This window comes from Populus alba, chromosome 2, assembly GCF_005239225.2.
Source record: "Populus alba chromosome 2, ASM523922v2, whole genome shotgun sequence".
NCBI classification, from domain to species: domain Eukaryota; kingdom Viridiplantae; phylum Streptophyta; class Magnoliopsida; order Malpighiales; family Salicaceae; genus Populus; species Populus alba.
The window spans coordinates 17497526-17513158 of NC_133285.1; the positions used below are offsets into that span (position 1 = coordinate 17497526).

Consider the following 15633-nt stretch of genomic DNA (forward strand, 5'->3'; position numbering starts at 1 on the left):
CATTTGTTAATTTTTTTTTTAATTTTTCCCTTGAATTCAAATTCTCATATTGTCCTCTCCGTTTTTTTTTCCCCTTCAAATGAGGTTTTTATTCTCTTAATTGTATTTTTTTTATCCTTAATGTTTTTTTATTATTCCATATTTGATTTATTAGGACTTGAACTTCTTGGTTCTTCTCATTATTTTTATGCCTACCGGAGAATCAATCTGGGAGAGTACCGGGCTATGGGTCGAGTGGATGGACCCGAGTCCACCCAAGTCAACTATATCCTTTTGTTTTATAAAAAAAAAAAAAAATATTATTTTGAAAAAAAAAATATTCAACAAATCTTGATCCCATCTTTACTAGATTTACCTCGGGTTAACCAGGATATTAGTAAACTCGAGTTTTTTTTGGTAACCCGAGGTGTCCGAGCCAACTTGTGCGCACCACAACTAATCCCCAGGATCCACTGAACATCCTGCAAGCCCAATGAGCATGCAAGGCACTGCAGAAGTGACAAACATGCACAATAAGATTCAAATCCATGTACAATGAAAGAAAACAAGTCTCTTTCATCACTGAATCACATCCCTCAACACGGTAAACTCGAGTTTTTGATCATATTAGACGAGATGAATTTCACCGGTCGCCTAAAACCTTTCAGAAGAACCGAGATTTAAAACAGTGACTTTCTATGGCAATCGTATTTCAATTCTCATTATTTTTTCAATTCTCTTTCACGGAGAAGCACGTGACAACTATCTATTTCATACTAAAATCTTAACTTTGACATCCTTGCCTTCTGTCCTTCTCCGTAGATCCTTCGATTCTAGCGATTGTTAACGCTGAAAGATTTTCTAATTGCAGCAGATACCAATAAAGCAGAAGCTAAGCCAATTCAGTGGCTGATTGGATAGCAAAGCAAGCCGAGGCTTCCTTTGCTTTTTCTTAACTGGGTGATTAACCCTAAACCCTCAAGTTGATGAACGAGCAGGTCTTTCAGATTTCAACCAAAAAAAATATATTATTCGGAATTTTATGCATTCATCAAATGATTAATGCTACAATTTATATTCCCTCCAGATCAATTTCCAACTATCAAATTTACAGATTAACGATATATGTATACATCTACACGAAAAGATTTTGGTGTATTCGCATAATCATTTCATAATATGTGATGACCTTGCCTTCTATCTTCCTGACATTAGATTGACAAGAGCTTGATTTTCATAGAAGGCGCCAACATCCCAATCCTCCGTGGCGGATGAAAGAGTCATTAAAGCAACCACAATGGATCTCATACTCGGCCGCAGCTGAGGATTCTCTTGGGTGCATGCCTTGCCAAGCTGGGCCATCTGGAACCAAAACAGGCACACAGCTCAGATTTAGACTGCAAAAACAGGATCTTTATGTGTATTTCCAAAAGAAGTTTGTTTGTTTACCTTGCGAACTGAATCGAGTGGATAGTCTTCTCCGAGCCTTGGATCAACTACTTTGCGAAGGTCTTCCCTAGGATCAGGCTGATTAAGAACATCCTCAAACTGTAGAATGGAGTAAAACACAAAAGGTCAGCTTGTGGGTGCTTTCTGGATGGTTCAGCACTGAGTCAAGCTTCAGCAGAGCTCGAACTACAGTAAATTAAGTACATGTATTAGCATCCAGAAATTACTAGATATAAAGAGGAATGGCAGAAAATTAACCAAAGCAACAAGGCCCCTTGATTCAGCACTAGAATCATTTGTCTTGATGATAGCTTCTTTAGCAGAAATAAGTTCATAGAGGACAACCCCGAGTGCGTAAACATCTACTTTCGGAGAAACATCACCATATTGAGCATATCTGCACAGAATCATGGGAAATGTCAATCCATGTTTCATAAAAAATAAAGAAATGCTCTCATTTAAGTTTTTGTCCCTTGTCCTGCTAGATGCATAAAATACACTCACATCTATTCTCAGAAACTAAACATGACATTAAATTTTCATTTTCAAACTTTAGGGACTTCATCAGATATACTTCTAAAATCCTTAGATTTATAATTATGATCATGCAACCCAAAAATCTTACCTAGCTGCAGCAGTGCTACACAAACGTGTCTTCCCACAACAAAAACAACTATTTTGCATCATAGTCAGAGTCCGACATACAACTCACTCATTTTTTGCTGCACTGATTTCATGCCTGACATCCTTTCTTTTTTTTATATTCTCTTTTTTTCCTCGTTCTGGGTCATGAATTTATAAACTGGGAGATCAACCTCCCATCCCAAACCCCTCCCTGCCTGGTAACAAAGGATTTGGAAAACTTTGGATTTCACAGGGAGGTTTATGCCATCAATGTAGATGGGTAATAGAAGCAACACAAAATTCTCAATAGCCTTCCATTAGAATATTTTTAGAGCCACCTACCGCGCCATTTACTGACCCTAATTCAAAAATCTATCAGATGTTCCTAACAATGACATCCACAATTATGCAGGTAAGAAAAGGGTAAAATCACACAGCTCATAAACACTTCTTTTGCTCTGACACAGAGTTTGGGCTCTTTGTCCAAACAGTTATAGACAAGAAAAAGATGCTAAGAAATTGAGACCAGCCAGTTGTTAGGCTAAACAGGATCCTATCTGAAACCCATTCCAAAGTTCTTATCTTCTTATAGAATTGTTAGAAAAGAAAATGTCTTACTCTGGCGGCATGTATCCAAATGTACCCACAAGACGTGTAGGGAGTGATGCACCTCCAACCTCAGTTAGTTTTGTTAATCCAAAATCTGCAACCTGTATCAGAAAGTTTAATACAAATATGCGAAAAAAAGCTTGAAATGGAACACCATCATGACAAAAATCAATCCAACCTTTCCCCGGAAGTTCTTGTCGATCAGTATGTTTGCCGATTTAATATCACGATGAATATAAACAGGGACAGTATGCTCATGGATGTATTCAAGGCCTCTAGCTGAATCAAGGGCAATTTGCACTCTTGTAGACCATGGCAATGGATCCTTCTCTGCAAACAAGCAACACTTTTATCACTGCCATTCAATGTGTCTGTTACCACCAGAAACAATGTTCAAAATGGACATGCAGTCTCACCAGAGCCACGCAAATGTTGGCTTAAGTTTCCATTTTCAATAAATTCGTAGACAAGGAAAAGAGAACCCTCAACACAATATCCTATCAATCGGACCTGTATTAAATGTAGATAGTACTATTTAGTGCATAGAATACATGCAAACATTATTTAGTGCATCACAATTTATATATAAGAGAAAAACTTCAAAATTTTACAAAGCCATCAACTCGAGTGTCCAGATACACTTTCAAGTGCAAATGCATGATGTGATCCTGGCTCCTGACTACCACATCAAAGGATCCATTAGGAATGTCTATTGGATTTATTTTAAGGCCTAAAACAAAATGGATTCAAGAGAATTTTAATGAGTTAAGTCAAGAGGCTTGGGTTAAAAATGTTCAAATCTGTAAGGCTGGACCTTTGTCTACTCTTCAGGTCATATCTAAAGCTACAGGAGAAGTTTGAATGCGATTCCAATTAGGTTAAGAACTTGACATTTGTACCTTTCCAACAATATATGGTAGGTCTTCTGATTCATCGAGATGAAAGAGAACAACATGTTTAAAGTTGGGTCTAGAATCTGCCAACAAAGTGTGAAAATAAAAAATACATTGTTTCCTTAAGAGTTATGGATTCCATTCACTACAAGGAATCCTTAATGCTATTGAGAATTTATGTGGCAGCTTTTCGGTTGCTTATTTTAGAGGGATTCCATAGCAAACAAGAATTAATTGGTTAGAAATTAATTCTTATTTTACAAGGCATCATGCTTTTGTTCAACAATGATTCTTCAACAATTATTTCTATTGGATATTTTTTACTATCATATGTGGCAAAATGGTGAAAAATAATCTTAAGACTTTTTTTTAATTTTTTTTATTTTAAACTTAATTTTAATTAGTTCGGGTTTTATTTAAATTAAGTGCATGTCTGACCCATTAGTTTTAGGGTTTACATAGAAATACTCTTATGTAAAGATTTTTATTAAGATGATGAATTTTTATCTAAAATTGCCGTAAATTGTGTGATTTTTTCTCTCTGTGTGATTGAGTGATTCTCACACTAAGTTCTTAATTGAAATTGTAAACTCTTCAAAGGATTGATCAACTTCATTGTGATTTATACTTCTCATTCGTACCTCATTTATAGGCGTAGGGTGGGGGTGATCAACTACATATAAATTTGGTTTTTCAAGGGAAGGTACTTGTTGGGTCAAGTTGCAAACTTTTTTTCAAACCTCAAATTAACAATCTAAAGGACAATTCCATATCAATTTGGTATCAGATTGTTATAAGTAATTCTAGGGTTTTCTTTAGATCTTACTATATCTAGGGTTTGTTTCTTGTTTTTTTTTTTTTGTTTCTTTCTCTCTAGGGTTTCAGCTATTACCAAAAAAAAGAAAGATTGAGTGTTGATTAATCTTTGTGGTGTTTCGATGGAATCTTGATTAAAAAAATAAGGAAGAAGAGAATCGGTTTTTGATAGGAAAAGATAAAAAAGTCTTGAAGATGCCGGAAAAAAATTGCATACAAACAACAAATTGTGTTTATCTTTGGACTTGAAAAACTCGACACCTATTAAAATAAAAAAGAATCAAAATCACAAATCTTGAAAGGACTTTTAGAGAAGCAATTCAGAATTTTTTATCTTGCATGAACTAGGGTTTAGCCAAAACTTGTCTTGGAAATTCTTGGTGATCTTGATTGATTTCTTGCAAATTTGAGTAGTATAAAATTATCTTGTATCAATTTCTTTAGTTTCTTGATTTCTTGCATCGATTTCTTTATTTTCTTGAATTTCATAGTTTTCGTTGTTTCTTAATAATAATTCTTGCTTGTATTTCATGTTTCATCATTATATTCGCACAAATTTACATTGTTACTCGTAAATTTGTCCTCAAATTTTGTTTTGAAAGTTTGAATAATTATTGAAAATTAAGTGGTTAAATATAAAATAAATCATTGCATAGTTCGGTTAATTGTTTAATAAGTTATTAAGTTACTTTTAAGAACCAAAATACGAGAATAGTGTGGTAAAAGACGTAGCAAGTCCATTAGAGTGAAAAACCTAATAAATTATCTAAAAGACGAGAGAAGTGAATTTTATTGTGAGCATAAACAAGAGGTTTGTGTGAGAAAAAATAATTATTTTTTTTATTTGCTACTACCCTGTATTTCCAATATATACAATGTCTTAAATAAGTATTGAACAAAAAAAAGATGAGAACTGTGGAAGAAATATAGGATAGAATGAAAGCTATGATGGAGGTGTTAATGATTAAGTTTGGTGAGATGATTGGTAGATAAAGAATTCCTAGTTGTAAGGAAAAGGAAGTTGAAATGCCTAGTATTAAAGCTACAATGAATGATGATAGTGTGGACAATAATTTTGAAGATAAAGAAATGAAGTTTTCAAAGGCTGATGATCAAAAAGTTGCTGTGAAATTAGTAAAGGAACAACAAAAAGAGATCTTCCATACAAGATGTCACATTAGTAACAAAGTGTCTAGCATGATTATTGATGATTAAAGTTGTGCTAATGTTGTTAGTACTATACTTGCTAAGAAATTGATTCTAAACACTGTTAAGCATGATACACCTTATAAGCTTCAATGGTTGAATGAATGTGGTAAAGTTATAATGAGTAAATAGGTTTTGATTTCTTTTTTGATTGGAAAGTATAAGGATGAGGTTTTGTGTGATGCGGTTCCTATGCATGCTACTCATTTATTGTTAGGGAGACCTTGACAATTTGATAGGAAGACCAAATATAATGGATTTAAAAATAGATATTCTCTTGAGAAGGATGAAAGGGCATGCAAACTTGCATCATTGTCACCTAGACAGGTTTATGAAGATGAATTGAAATTAAAAAGGAAAAGTAAAGCTGAAATGATAACACAACAATGTGAGGCCATGGTTACCATGCAAAAATATTCCTTGAAGAAGTCAATGCCTACAAAGTGAGTCTACAAGGTGAGTATAATGTTAGTGCTTTATTCAAAGTTTCTAATCTTTCTTTGTTTGATGTAGGTGATGATTCGAGGTTGAATTCTTTTGAGGAGATAGGGGATGATGCGATCTTGGCTACGACATCAAATGATCCATTAAGAGTGTCAATTGGATCTATTCTAAGGCCTAAAACAAAGTGGATTCAAGAGGAGTTCAATGGGCTCAGTCAAAAGGCAGCCTTTGAGTTAGTTATTTTATAAGGATTCCATATAAAACAAGAAGAATTAATGATTCAGAAATTAATTCTTATTTTACAAGGCATCAGGTATTATTTCTCTTAGTAACTTTCACTATCATATGTGGCAAATGGTGAAAAATAATCTTAGACTATTGTTTTATTTATTTTTAATATTTTAAACTTTATTTTAATTAGTTTGAGTTTTATTTAAATTGGGTACATGTCTAACCTGTTAGTTGATGAGTTTTTATCTAAGGTTGCTGCAGATTGTGTGCTTTTTTCTGTGTGGTTGATTGATTCTCACATTAAGTTCTTGATTGAACTTATAAACTCTTCGAATGATTAATCAACTTTGTTATGATTTATACTTATCGTTCATGTCTCTTTATAAACATAAGGTGGGGGTGATCAATTGCATATAACTTTGGTTCTTCAAGTCAAAGTTCAAACCTTCTCTCAAGTAAAGCAAAGATGCTATCATCTATTTTTGTCTATAAGCACAATCTATATTTCTTGTTATTGCAAAAAGATGAGCACATTACCAGGTTTAGGTGGTGAACATGTGTTAAAACCTTGAGCTCAGCAAAGAATTCTTTTGATGCTTGCATGTCCATCTTCTTAATGGCAGCTTTCTGCATAATAACAAGTCACAAATATAAATTTTAGAATAGAAATACACACATGGAAAATATATAAAACATTTGCAGGCACCGCAGTTTTGGTCAGTTCAGTTGGAAAATGTCTTATCTTTTTTCATTAAAAAATTTCCAAATGCTAGAAAGCTGAATGCAAATTGAATTGAATCAATTCCATCCAGTCAAATTTTGAAAAATAGACATCGATTAAAAAATGCATGACACATTGATTAAGGTTCTTTAGTAGAGGTACATCACTTTAAGGCTCTTTAGATTTTCCAACCCATTTTTATGTTATATATGAACTATAAACTGACTAAAAATAAATAAATTTCAATTGATATCACTAAGTTTGTTTGGTCATTTTAGTTCTTCACCAAAGGCAACAGAACAGCAGCATTTGAGACTATATATTTTCCTTCCAAATTAAACCAAAACTGAAACAAATGATCTGAAAGTTTTCACTTTAGTCAGTTCAGATATTCATTTTTGACAAAATTCCGCTCACTCTTTATGCTGACATAATTCAAGAAAAGATAAGGTATGGACCTCAATCCTTAAAAACACAAAGGTTGCTAAAAAATGTAGGTGCAGCAACCACTATTTCAATTCAACCTAAGCAGATGCTACCAGTTAATGTAGTTGCTCACCCACCTGTCCCATTCACTCAGTAGAATACTTTTCATTCATTTCTATAACTTGGATTCCCAGTTCTAATTAACTAATGACTAGGCTTCACAGAGCTTATTTGAAGGTGGCTCTAGAACTGCTATGCTCTACTAACATAAATCTATCTAGAGCAGGTAAAAGCATATGATATGACGTGTTCAAATTAACAAATCAAAGTGTTATCAGTTCACATCATGCGTTTAATATAAAAGCGGCAAAGTAACATTATCCTAAACTCAAAATATGCTGAATAATCTTGTCCTCAATAACAAAACTATAAATGGCCTTCTACTATAGATGGATCTGCATGGCTGTTTTATGTGAGATCCATTGCTATGTAGTAGGATGCTAGATTACAACTACCTTCCAATATAAAACAGGAAAAAAAGATCAGGCACCTGCTCTTATCTTTAAAAGCTCAGCAAAGGTGCCAAACTAACTCAAACTCAATAACTAACATTCAATACCTCACAGGAAAATGCATGATGTTTTACGATTACTTTAACAATGGGGATCATAAATAATTAAAGATTACAGTAATTACAGACCTCGCCTCTCAGTTCTGCATAGTATACAGCCCCAAAGCCTCCTTGACCAATCTTATTTGCCAGACTAAAGTCATCAGTGGCCTTAGCAAGTTCTTCATAAGAGAACTCCACAGACTTGTCCACGGTTATACCTGTAAGACCTTGGGACCCAGTCGCATCCACAGGTTTATTGGAGTCACTTCCAGGTACTGAACCAAGACAGAGGAACATTTAACATGTTTAGTCATCTACATGATTTCACTTTCTCCAGAAGTAGAAGAGAATCTAGAGGTGGTAAGATGAGATGATTACATTTCAATGCGTTCACTCAATGAAAAAGAATTAACCATGAATTGGACCATGATGGTCATGGTCCTCAGAAAAAGAAACATTGAAAAAGAACCATCCTAGTGTTCTCTATGGAAGAAATAGTGCAAGAGAAATCTGTTCAAACCAGTGATCATTGAGAACTCTTCAATCATAAATAGAGGACAGGGATAGTGATAGAAAAACCTTGAACAATTTGTGGAGAGAGTGACAGCATTATTGCCTCCTTCACCTTCTTCTTTCGGTAAAATCTCGCATATATAAAAACTGCCAACAACAGTGCCACGGCTACTGCTGCTATGCATATGCCAGCAACAACGCCACCTGCTATTCCTGGTTATAGGAAAGTACAACATCAGTTCAAAATAGCAAGAAGTTTGCATGATAGCATATTACATCCACGCCCAAATATCAAAAAATCGACACGCAAAGAAGCCCAAAGCACCTGTGCTGCAAAAGGGGAAAATGAAAAGGGAAGGAAATTACAAACATTTAGTAATTGTAACATCCAAAAATGAACAAAAAAATTTAGAATACAGTCTAAGTACAGAAAGTTACCTCGAGTTCAAGGGCCGGTAGCTACCATTTGTATCTGTAAATAAAGAAAAAGATATGGTAAGGCAAGTTCATAGCTTCAAACAGCTAAAAACAAATATCTTTAGAATTTAACAAACGGGGCAATCCCTACCATAACATCACGAATTCTCTAACATAATTCTCCAAACAAATATCCCAATAATTAGTGTGTATTTTCTGAACTAATTAAATCACTCCAACTAATTATCAAAACAAAAACATTATCTATCAAACTCTTTCTAAAAATAACAAAATACCTTTGGCCGGAATATAAACCACACCACTCCCTTGATTAAAATCGAAACCAACATTATAACGCTGCAGCAGCGACTGCGTGAGATTGGTCTGATTGGCAATCGACGCCAAAGTATCTTCGGGTCGGAGCGGGTATGTCATAAACAAGCCGTAATCCTTAGAAACCGAGCTATCCCCACACGAACAGTTGACACTCACATTAAGCTTTCCGTTATCGGGTATATTAACCTCAGGGTAGCTATTAAAGTTTTTCAACGACTGAGTCGTGGTCAAATTGGCATAGTATGGATCGGCGACCTTGTCATAAGTGTCTTGACTTCTGACGGTGTAGGTGAAGAAGTGGCCGAGGAATTCACCGTTGATGCAGTCGCAGGGGAAAGGGATGCTGATCCTGATGAAAGATGGGAGGCTGTCTTTGCTTAGTACTTGAGGATTGTAGCTGAGGATGGTGTCGAAATCTGTTAGTCTTAAGATGCTTGATTGCATAACTTCGGCGATGAATGAAAGGTTAGATCCTTGCCAAACGTAGTAGGATGCTAGAGCCAAATCGCATCCTTTGCTGCATTTTGAGTCGATTGAGTAGCAGAGTAACAGTAGAAGAAGAAACCCAAATCCTAATTTGGGATTCATTGATTCGAGAACTTCCTGTTCAGAGCAGGAGGAGGAAGATGAACCGGAGAAACTGATTCAGATTTGTTGACGGTTGACTTGAGGGGGGTTAGTTGTCGATGATAATGGTGATAAGGTAGTTAAGCAATTAATTAATGGATTATTAAAAAGAGATAATTAGTGGCTGATGCTCGACGTTGTCGTGTTCAGTAAACCCGGTCTTGCGTTGAGCTTCCAGAAAGAGCTGGAGAGCGAAGAACGCGATGGCTGCTTTGCTCTCTCACCTCTTCTGTGTAATTGGACACGCAACGCAGCCCAAGCCTGCGAGTTTACCATTTCTTCATGTTCCAAGACTCTCTCTCTCGAAGTCAATTGTCAAATCTTTGCCTAAATGTTTTCTTCTTTTCATTTAAGTGTCAAATCTGGCCATCTAAACCTTTTTTTTTTTTTAAATAAAATAAAATAAAACAACGGGTTCGTTCCACTCTCCTTTTTCTTTTCTTTTTTTCCTGTCGAAGAGACGTGCCATTATACACTTGTTTATTTTGTTTTTTATGTTTACGAGGAAAGAAAGTTTGCTGAAAAACACGAGAGAAGATTAATCAGCATTTGAGTTGTCTTTATGGATCCTCAGGTTATTTAAATAATTGGTTTATCTTTAAAAAAATTTAAAATGATATGTTTTTTATATTAAAATAATGATATATTAAATTAACTTGATTTTATAGCTTAATATGTTAAATATGCAATTTAAATCATGAGTTTCATTAAGTTTAACAATTTCGGTTTTTTAAAATTATTTTACTTAATAATATAATAATAATAATAATAAACACTCGTAAAATTAAATAAAAAATAAATATCATGATATTTATTTAAGATTATGATAACTTTATTGGAAAAAAACCTAAATAAATTATAAAAAACAATTTAAAATTAATTAAATATTAAAGAATAAAATTAAAAAATAAAATAAAAAGAATTCAACTAAAAAAATTAGAAGATGGAATTAAAAAAATAACTATTTAACATTATTATTAAACTAAACTTAGCAGATCAACCTTAAAACCTCTTAACTTGACTCTTTAATTAGCTCAAGCCATTTAAAGCAACCCACATTAGTAGTTATTTCAATTGAAAAACAAATATATTTATCATTTTTTTTATTTAAAAGCAAAGTTCGTTTACTTATATAATAAGAATACAAATAATTAAATATAAAATTAAAATATAATAAATCATAATATAAAATCATTTTTAATTTTAATCACTTATATCTAGTAGTATATATAAAATAAAACTCTTGAAAAAATCCAAATGATATAAAACTTAATAAAGCATTGGACCTCATATATTAATATTATTAAATTAATCCAGATTAACACAAACAAAATATAAACATAAAAGAGAAAAGGATTGGAATTCTCGTTAATCTGTTTATTCTAAAGTGCTTGAATTAACCTAAATACAAAGAGATTATATGTAGGTTAAACTAAAAATACTATTATACCCTTAATAAATAAACAAAAATAAATATATTATTTAACAAATATTAATATTTCAATATTATAAAATTGGAATTTTTTATCTTATCAGAATTACTATTATATTATATATTTGTGATCATTTTATTTAAAGGAGTATTTTTAATATTAGGAACAATTATACAGAATAAAAAATATTATAATTCGTAATTTATTAGTTTTAATTTAATTTTTTTTATTCATAATAAGTAAAATATGTAATTGTAAACTCTTTAAAAAAAACTCCAGAGAAATATAAATCTATAAAAAAGTTGCATGTCATATACTAATATTTATATTTTAATATTATAGAATTAAGATGTCTTCTTCTACTATAATTGCTATTACATTGCAAGTTCAAAAGAATAACCAAGGCAAGAGCCACAGGTTACTCTATGGCTGCCTTCACGTCGGTCAAAATCAACCGGAAGCCTCACTTTCCTTCTGTTTTTAGCCCAAGGCAAGAGCCATGTTTTATAAATTATTTTGTTTAAAGGAATCTTCATATAATATTAGTTTTATAAATTATTTTGTTTAAAGGAATCTTCATATAATATTATAAAAACGAGTAAAAAAATAACATAAAAATAATGATTTAAGTATTTAATAAAATTTTATGTAAATTTATTGCTCTTAACTTTTAATTATGGCTAAAGTGTCAATGGAATATTATATAGGTTAGGGGTAATTTAAGAAGCTTATTTTATATTATTTATAGTATGTGATGTAGAAATATATAGTCATATATTGGGAAAATAAGATTAATTAATTTTAAAAGAATTATATTGGTGTTTTAGTCTCTTTTCTTATTTAGAGATAGATATTTTAATTTACATATTAGTATTGACATATATTTTATGTTATAATAAATACCAAAACATATTTTTCTTGTATGAAATTTAGTCTATCTTCTTAATTTTAGTAGGTAGAATTCGTTTAAAGTAAGATAATAATATGCTTAGAAATTACTAATAAAGTACTTTCAATATATGCGTGTGATGATTAAAGAAGTATAAGGATATTTTTTGTTGAATTAAGTATTTTGACTTTATATATAATCATGGATGAAATTAAATTATATAATCTTTATTTTTATGATTTTTTGTTTTACCTTCATAAACCCTAAAAAACATAGTTTTGAAGTTCGGCCCGACTCGGTAGGTTAACCCGAGGCCTGGTACGACCCGATTAAGTTGGCAGGTTGAGCTGATTTAAAATCATGTTGTAACCTGTTGATTTTTTTTTTAGTAAAATAATATTGTTTTGATTTTAAAAAAAAATTAATACAAGTAATCCAGTTAAAATATAAAATTGAGGCTTTGAACGGGACTTGATCTACAAACTATATTAAAAAATAAACAAAACAAAAAAAGGCACCTGCGCGACGGCCGAGACAGGCTGGGACGGTGTTGGACTTGGGAAGGTGCAGCATGTTCTCTAGCCAGGTATTGGTGCATATAATTTTTGTAGGTTATTTATTTGGTAGGGAGGGGACCGAGTCAAACAAATTCTTAAATAAACAATTTACCATCCTTTTATTATATTATGTATTGTGTCATTTTATCGTCGTCCTTTTTTGAAGGGTTTTTTTATAATATTTTTTATTACAAATATTATATTTGTATTTAATTGAAAATAAAAAGTTTTCTATGGTTGGTTCATGTTTGAAAATCTAGGAAGGATTTAAATATATTTGTTGTTATATTCATAAAAAGACTTAAAGTATTTAACTTGATTGTTTGATATTTGTCTTATTTTTTTTCTTAATACAATCACTGCAGCCAAATTTATTATGCTTTGTCTCATAATTTATTATGGATTATAACAGTGAATTTAATTTTTAGTCATTAAACTTTTTTTTATCCTTTAATTACAAAATTAATAGTCGATATGAAATAATAAAATTTAAAGAAAATAATCAAAGTGAAAAAAACATAATAACTAATGGGCTCTTTAGAAATTAGCGTAAAAAATTTATTTTTATTCTATAAACATATTTTTATCTTTCTAGTTTTTGAAAGTTAATATTTTTTTAAAAAATACTTTATTTTCATTGTTTTCCATAATTAAGTTTAAGAAAGAGAGTTGATGCATTTGAATTAAGGAGAGAAAAAATATCAGCTAGCACTGATTTCAGCCAATAAAATAATTAATTTTAATTTTAATGTTAATAAATTCCTTTAATGAGAAGATTTTTAATTAGGTGTCACTGACCTTCATCTGGCTTAAAAAGTGTTTTTAGATTCAAATAAATTCTTGGTTTATAAAATGATTAGTTGCTAATTTGAGCCATGGAAGAGTTTATTTAGGCTTCTATGATTTCTTTTTATGTGTATTTTTGAATAAAAAATAATTCAAAAAGGACCTGCAAAAGTTTCGTTGGTTTGACTTTCTAGCCACCCGAGGTGCCTGACAGTCGAACCACATGTGATGTATTGTTTGCTAGTGTAGATAATGTGTTGTCTAACAGTTTAAACAATATATATATATATATATATATATATATATATATATATATATATATATATATATATATATATATATATATATGCTCAGCGAAGCCAAGCAAAAAAGAACAGTTTGAATAGTTTAATGGGCATCATCTTTAGGTTGAGGAGCAGGTTTTAAAAAGCATTATACACAAATAAAATTATTATTTTTTAATTACAATGGGGCTCTTCTTTCTTTCTTTCTTTCTTTTTATCTCTAAACTTAAATAAAAATACATAATTTTTTTCGGTTTAATTTTTATATAATTATCTCGATTTTATAACTTAAATTACAAATTTAGCTTATTAACTTAGCTTTTTTAAAAAAATAATTTAATTTTTTTTAATTTTATACTTTGATATTAAACTAGTTAAAAACTAATTTTTTTTTATTTTTTATTAAATAATTTTGTTCTCATAAATCACGTCAGGTTCAGTATATTTACTTAAGTTATTCAAATTATATTTTAGAATTTTTATTTTTATTTTTGCACTTCATTATTTTATTGGTTGGAATCGGGATTCTTGACTTGTGTCAATCTATAATTGGCTTGAATTTCTAGTCACTCGAGGTGCCTAACTGTCAAACCACAGGTGATGTATCATTTGTGAGTACAGATAACATGTCGGCTGATAGTTTAAACAAAAAAAAAATATTGGCTAAGTGGAGTCAAGAAAAAAAAAAAAACAATTTAATAGGCATCATTTGAGGTTAAGGAGCTGGTTGATTAGCCCAAATTCTTGGGTCCTTTTTAAAAGTCGTTGCTCTATTTATTTTTAAATTTAATTTAAATAAAATCAAAGAATTTATTTTTTAAAATAACTTTTTTTTTCAGTTTATTTTTTTTTGTAATTATCTCAATCTCATTACTTAAATAACAAGTTTAATTTAATGAGTTAGTTAAGAATTAGCCTTTATATTTTTTTATTTGTTTTTTATTAAGTAATCTCGTCAATTCGATATGTTTATCTAGATATACTCGAATTATTTTTTAAAAATTTATTTTTTAAATTATATATATATATATATATATATATTACAACATCAATATTTTTAAAATGTGTTGTCTAGTCTACATCTAGTTTTGGAGTCATGATCAATTATTATTTCTCGTTTTTTTTTTTTACAAAACACAAGTTAACAACATTGTTTTACAATTAAAAATAATAATTGGACCTGTGATAAAACACGGAAAAAGAATCTAGTGTGTTCTAAATTTTAACCTTATTTTTTTGAAATTATATTTTTTAAAATTAAATACCTTATTTATTTATTTTTATATTTCACAATTTCATTGGTTGGAATTGGAATTCCTAAATTATTTCAATATGATGTTATCATAATTTTATTACCAAAGTTAAAAATTTTTAGGTTAACAAAAGCTAGCACTCTCTCTCTCTCTCTCTATATATATATATATATATATATTACAATATCAATATTTTTAAAGTGTGTTAACTAGTCTACATCTAGTTTTTGGAGTCATGATTAATTATTACTTCTTTCTTTTTTCTTTTTTTTTACAGTAAACAAGTTAACAACATTTTTTTACAATTAAAAATAATAATTTGACCCGTGCTTGGAAAAAGAATATAGTGTGTTCTAAGTTCTAACCTTTGTTTAAAAGTAATATATTTAATGTAATGTATAAACATTGTTTGTTGTATGTAGGATCGACATTTAGTACCAATCAAGATCATTTTTATTTTTAAATTAAAAGCGGTATACTTTATTATTTAACCAATTTTGATGCTATTGGTAATAAATTTTACTATA

At 30.7% G+C, this 15633-nt stretch overlaps 1 protein-coding gene across 2 annotated transcripts; it reads right to left on the minus strand.

Annotated features, from left to right (window-relative positions):
• Nucleotides 1-987: 987 nt before the first annotated feature.
• LOC118031955 (lysM domain receptor-like kinase 3) lies at nucleotides 988-10226 on the minus strand. Of its 2 annotated transcripts, none has more exons than XM_073407639.1 (11): nucleotides 9238-10226; nucleotides 8963-8996; nucleotides 8591-8655; nucleotides 8099-8286; nucleotides 6789-6878; nucleotides 3078-3171; nucleotides 2840-2991; nucleotides 2671-2762; nucleotides 1687-1825; nucleotides 1429-1527; nucleotides 988-1341 (listed from the first exon to the last, which is right to left on the minus strand). In XM_073407639.1, the coding sequence occupies exons 1-11, from the start codon at nucleotides 9863-9865 to the stop codon at nucleotides 1177-1179; spliced, it is 1746 nt and encodes a 581-aa protein (XP_073263740.1). In that variant the 5' UTR covers nucleotides 9866-10226; the 3' UTR covers nucleotides 988-1176. The 2 variants fall into 2 exon arrangements, with proteins under 2 accessions (XP_073263740.1, XP_034892384.1); XM_035036493.2 differs by lacking the exon at nucleotides 8591-8655 and adding an exon at nucleotides 8673-8737.
• Between the last annotated feature and the right edge of the window lie 5407 nt (nucleotides 10227-15633).

What these genes read in the sequence shown, in the direction of transcription:
- LOC118031955 (XM_073407639.1), bottom strand. Translation starts at nt 9,865, where the DNA reads ATGAATCCCAAATTAGGATTTGGGTTTCTTCTTCTACTGTTACTCTGC. An exon ending in CCAACATTTGCGTGGCTCTG is followed by an intron (nt 2,992 to 3,077) that starts GTGAGACTGCAT and finishes GCTTGTTTGCAG; the next exon opens with AGAAGGATCCATTGCCATGG. An exon ending in CAAGGGGCCTTGTTGCTTTG is followed by an intron (nt 1,528 to 1,686) that starts GTTAATTTTCTG and finishes TCCATTCTACAG; the next exon opens with TTTGAGGATGTTCTTAATCA.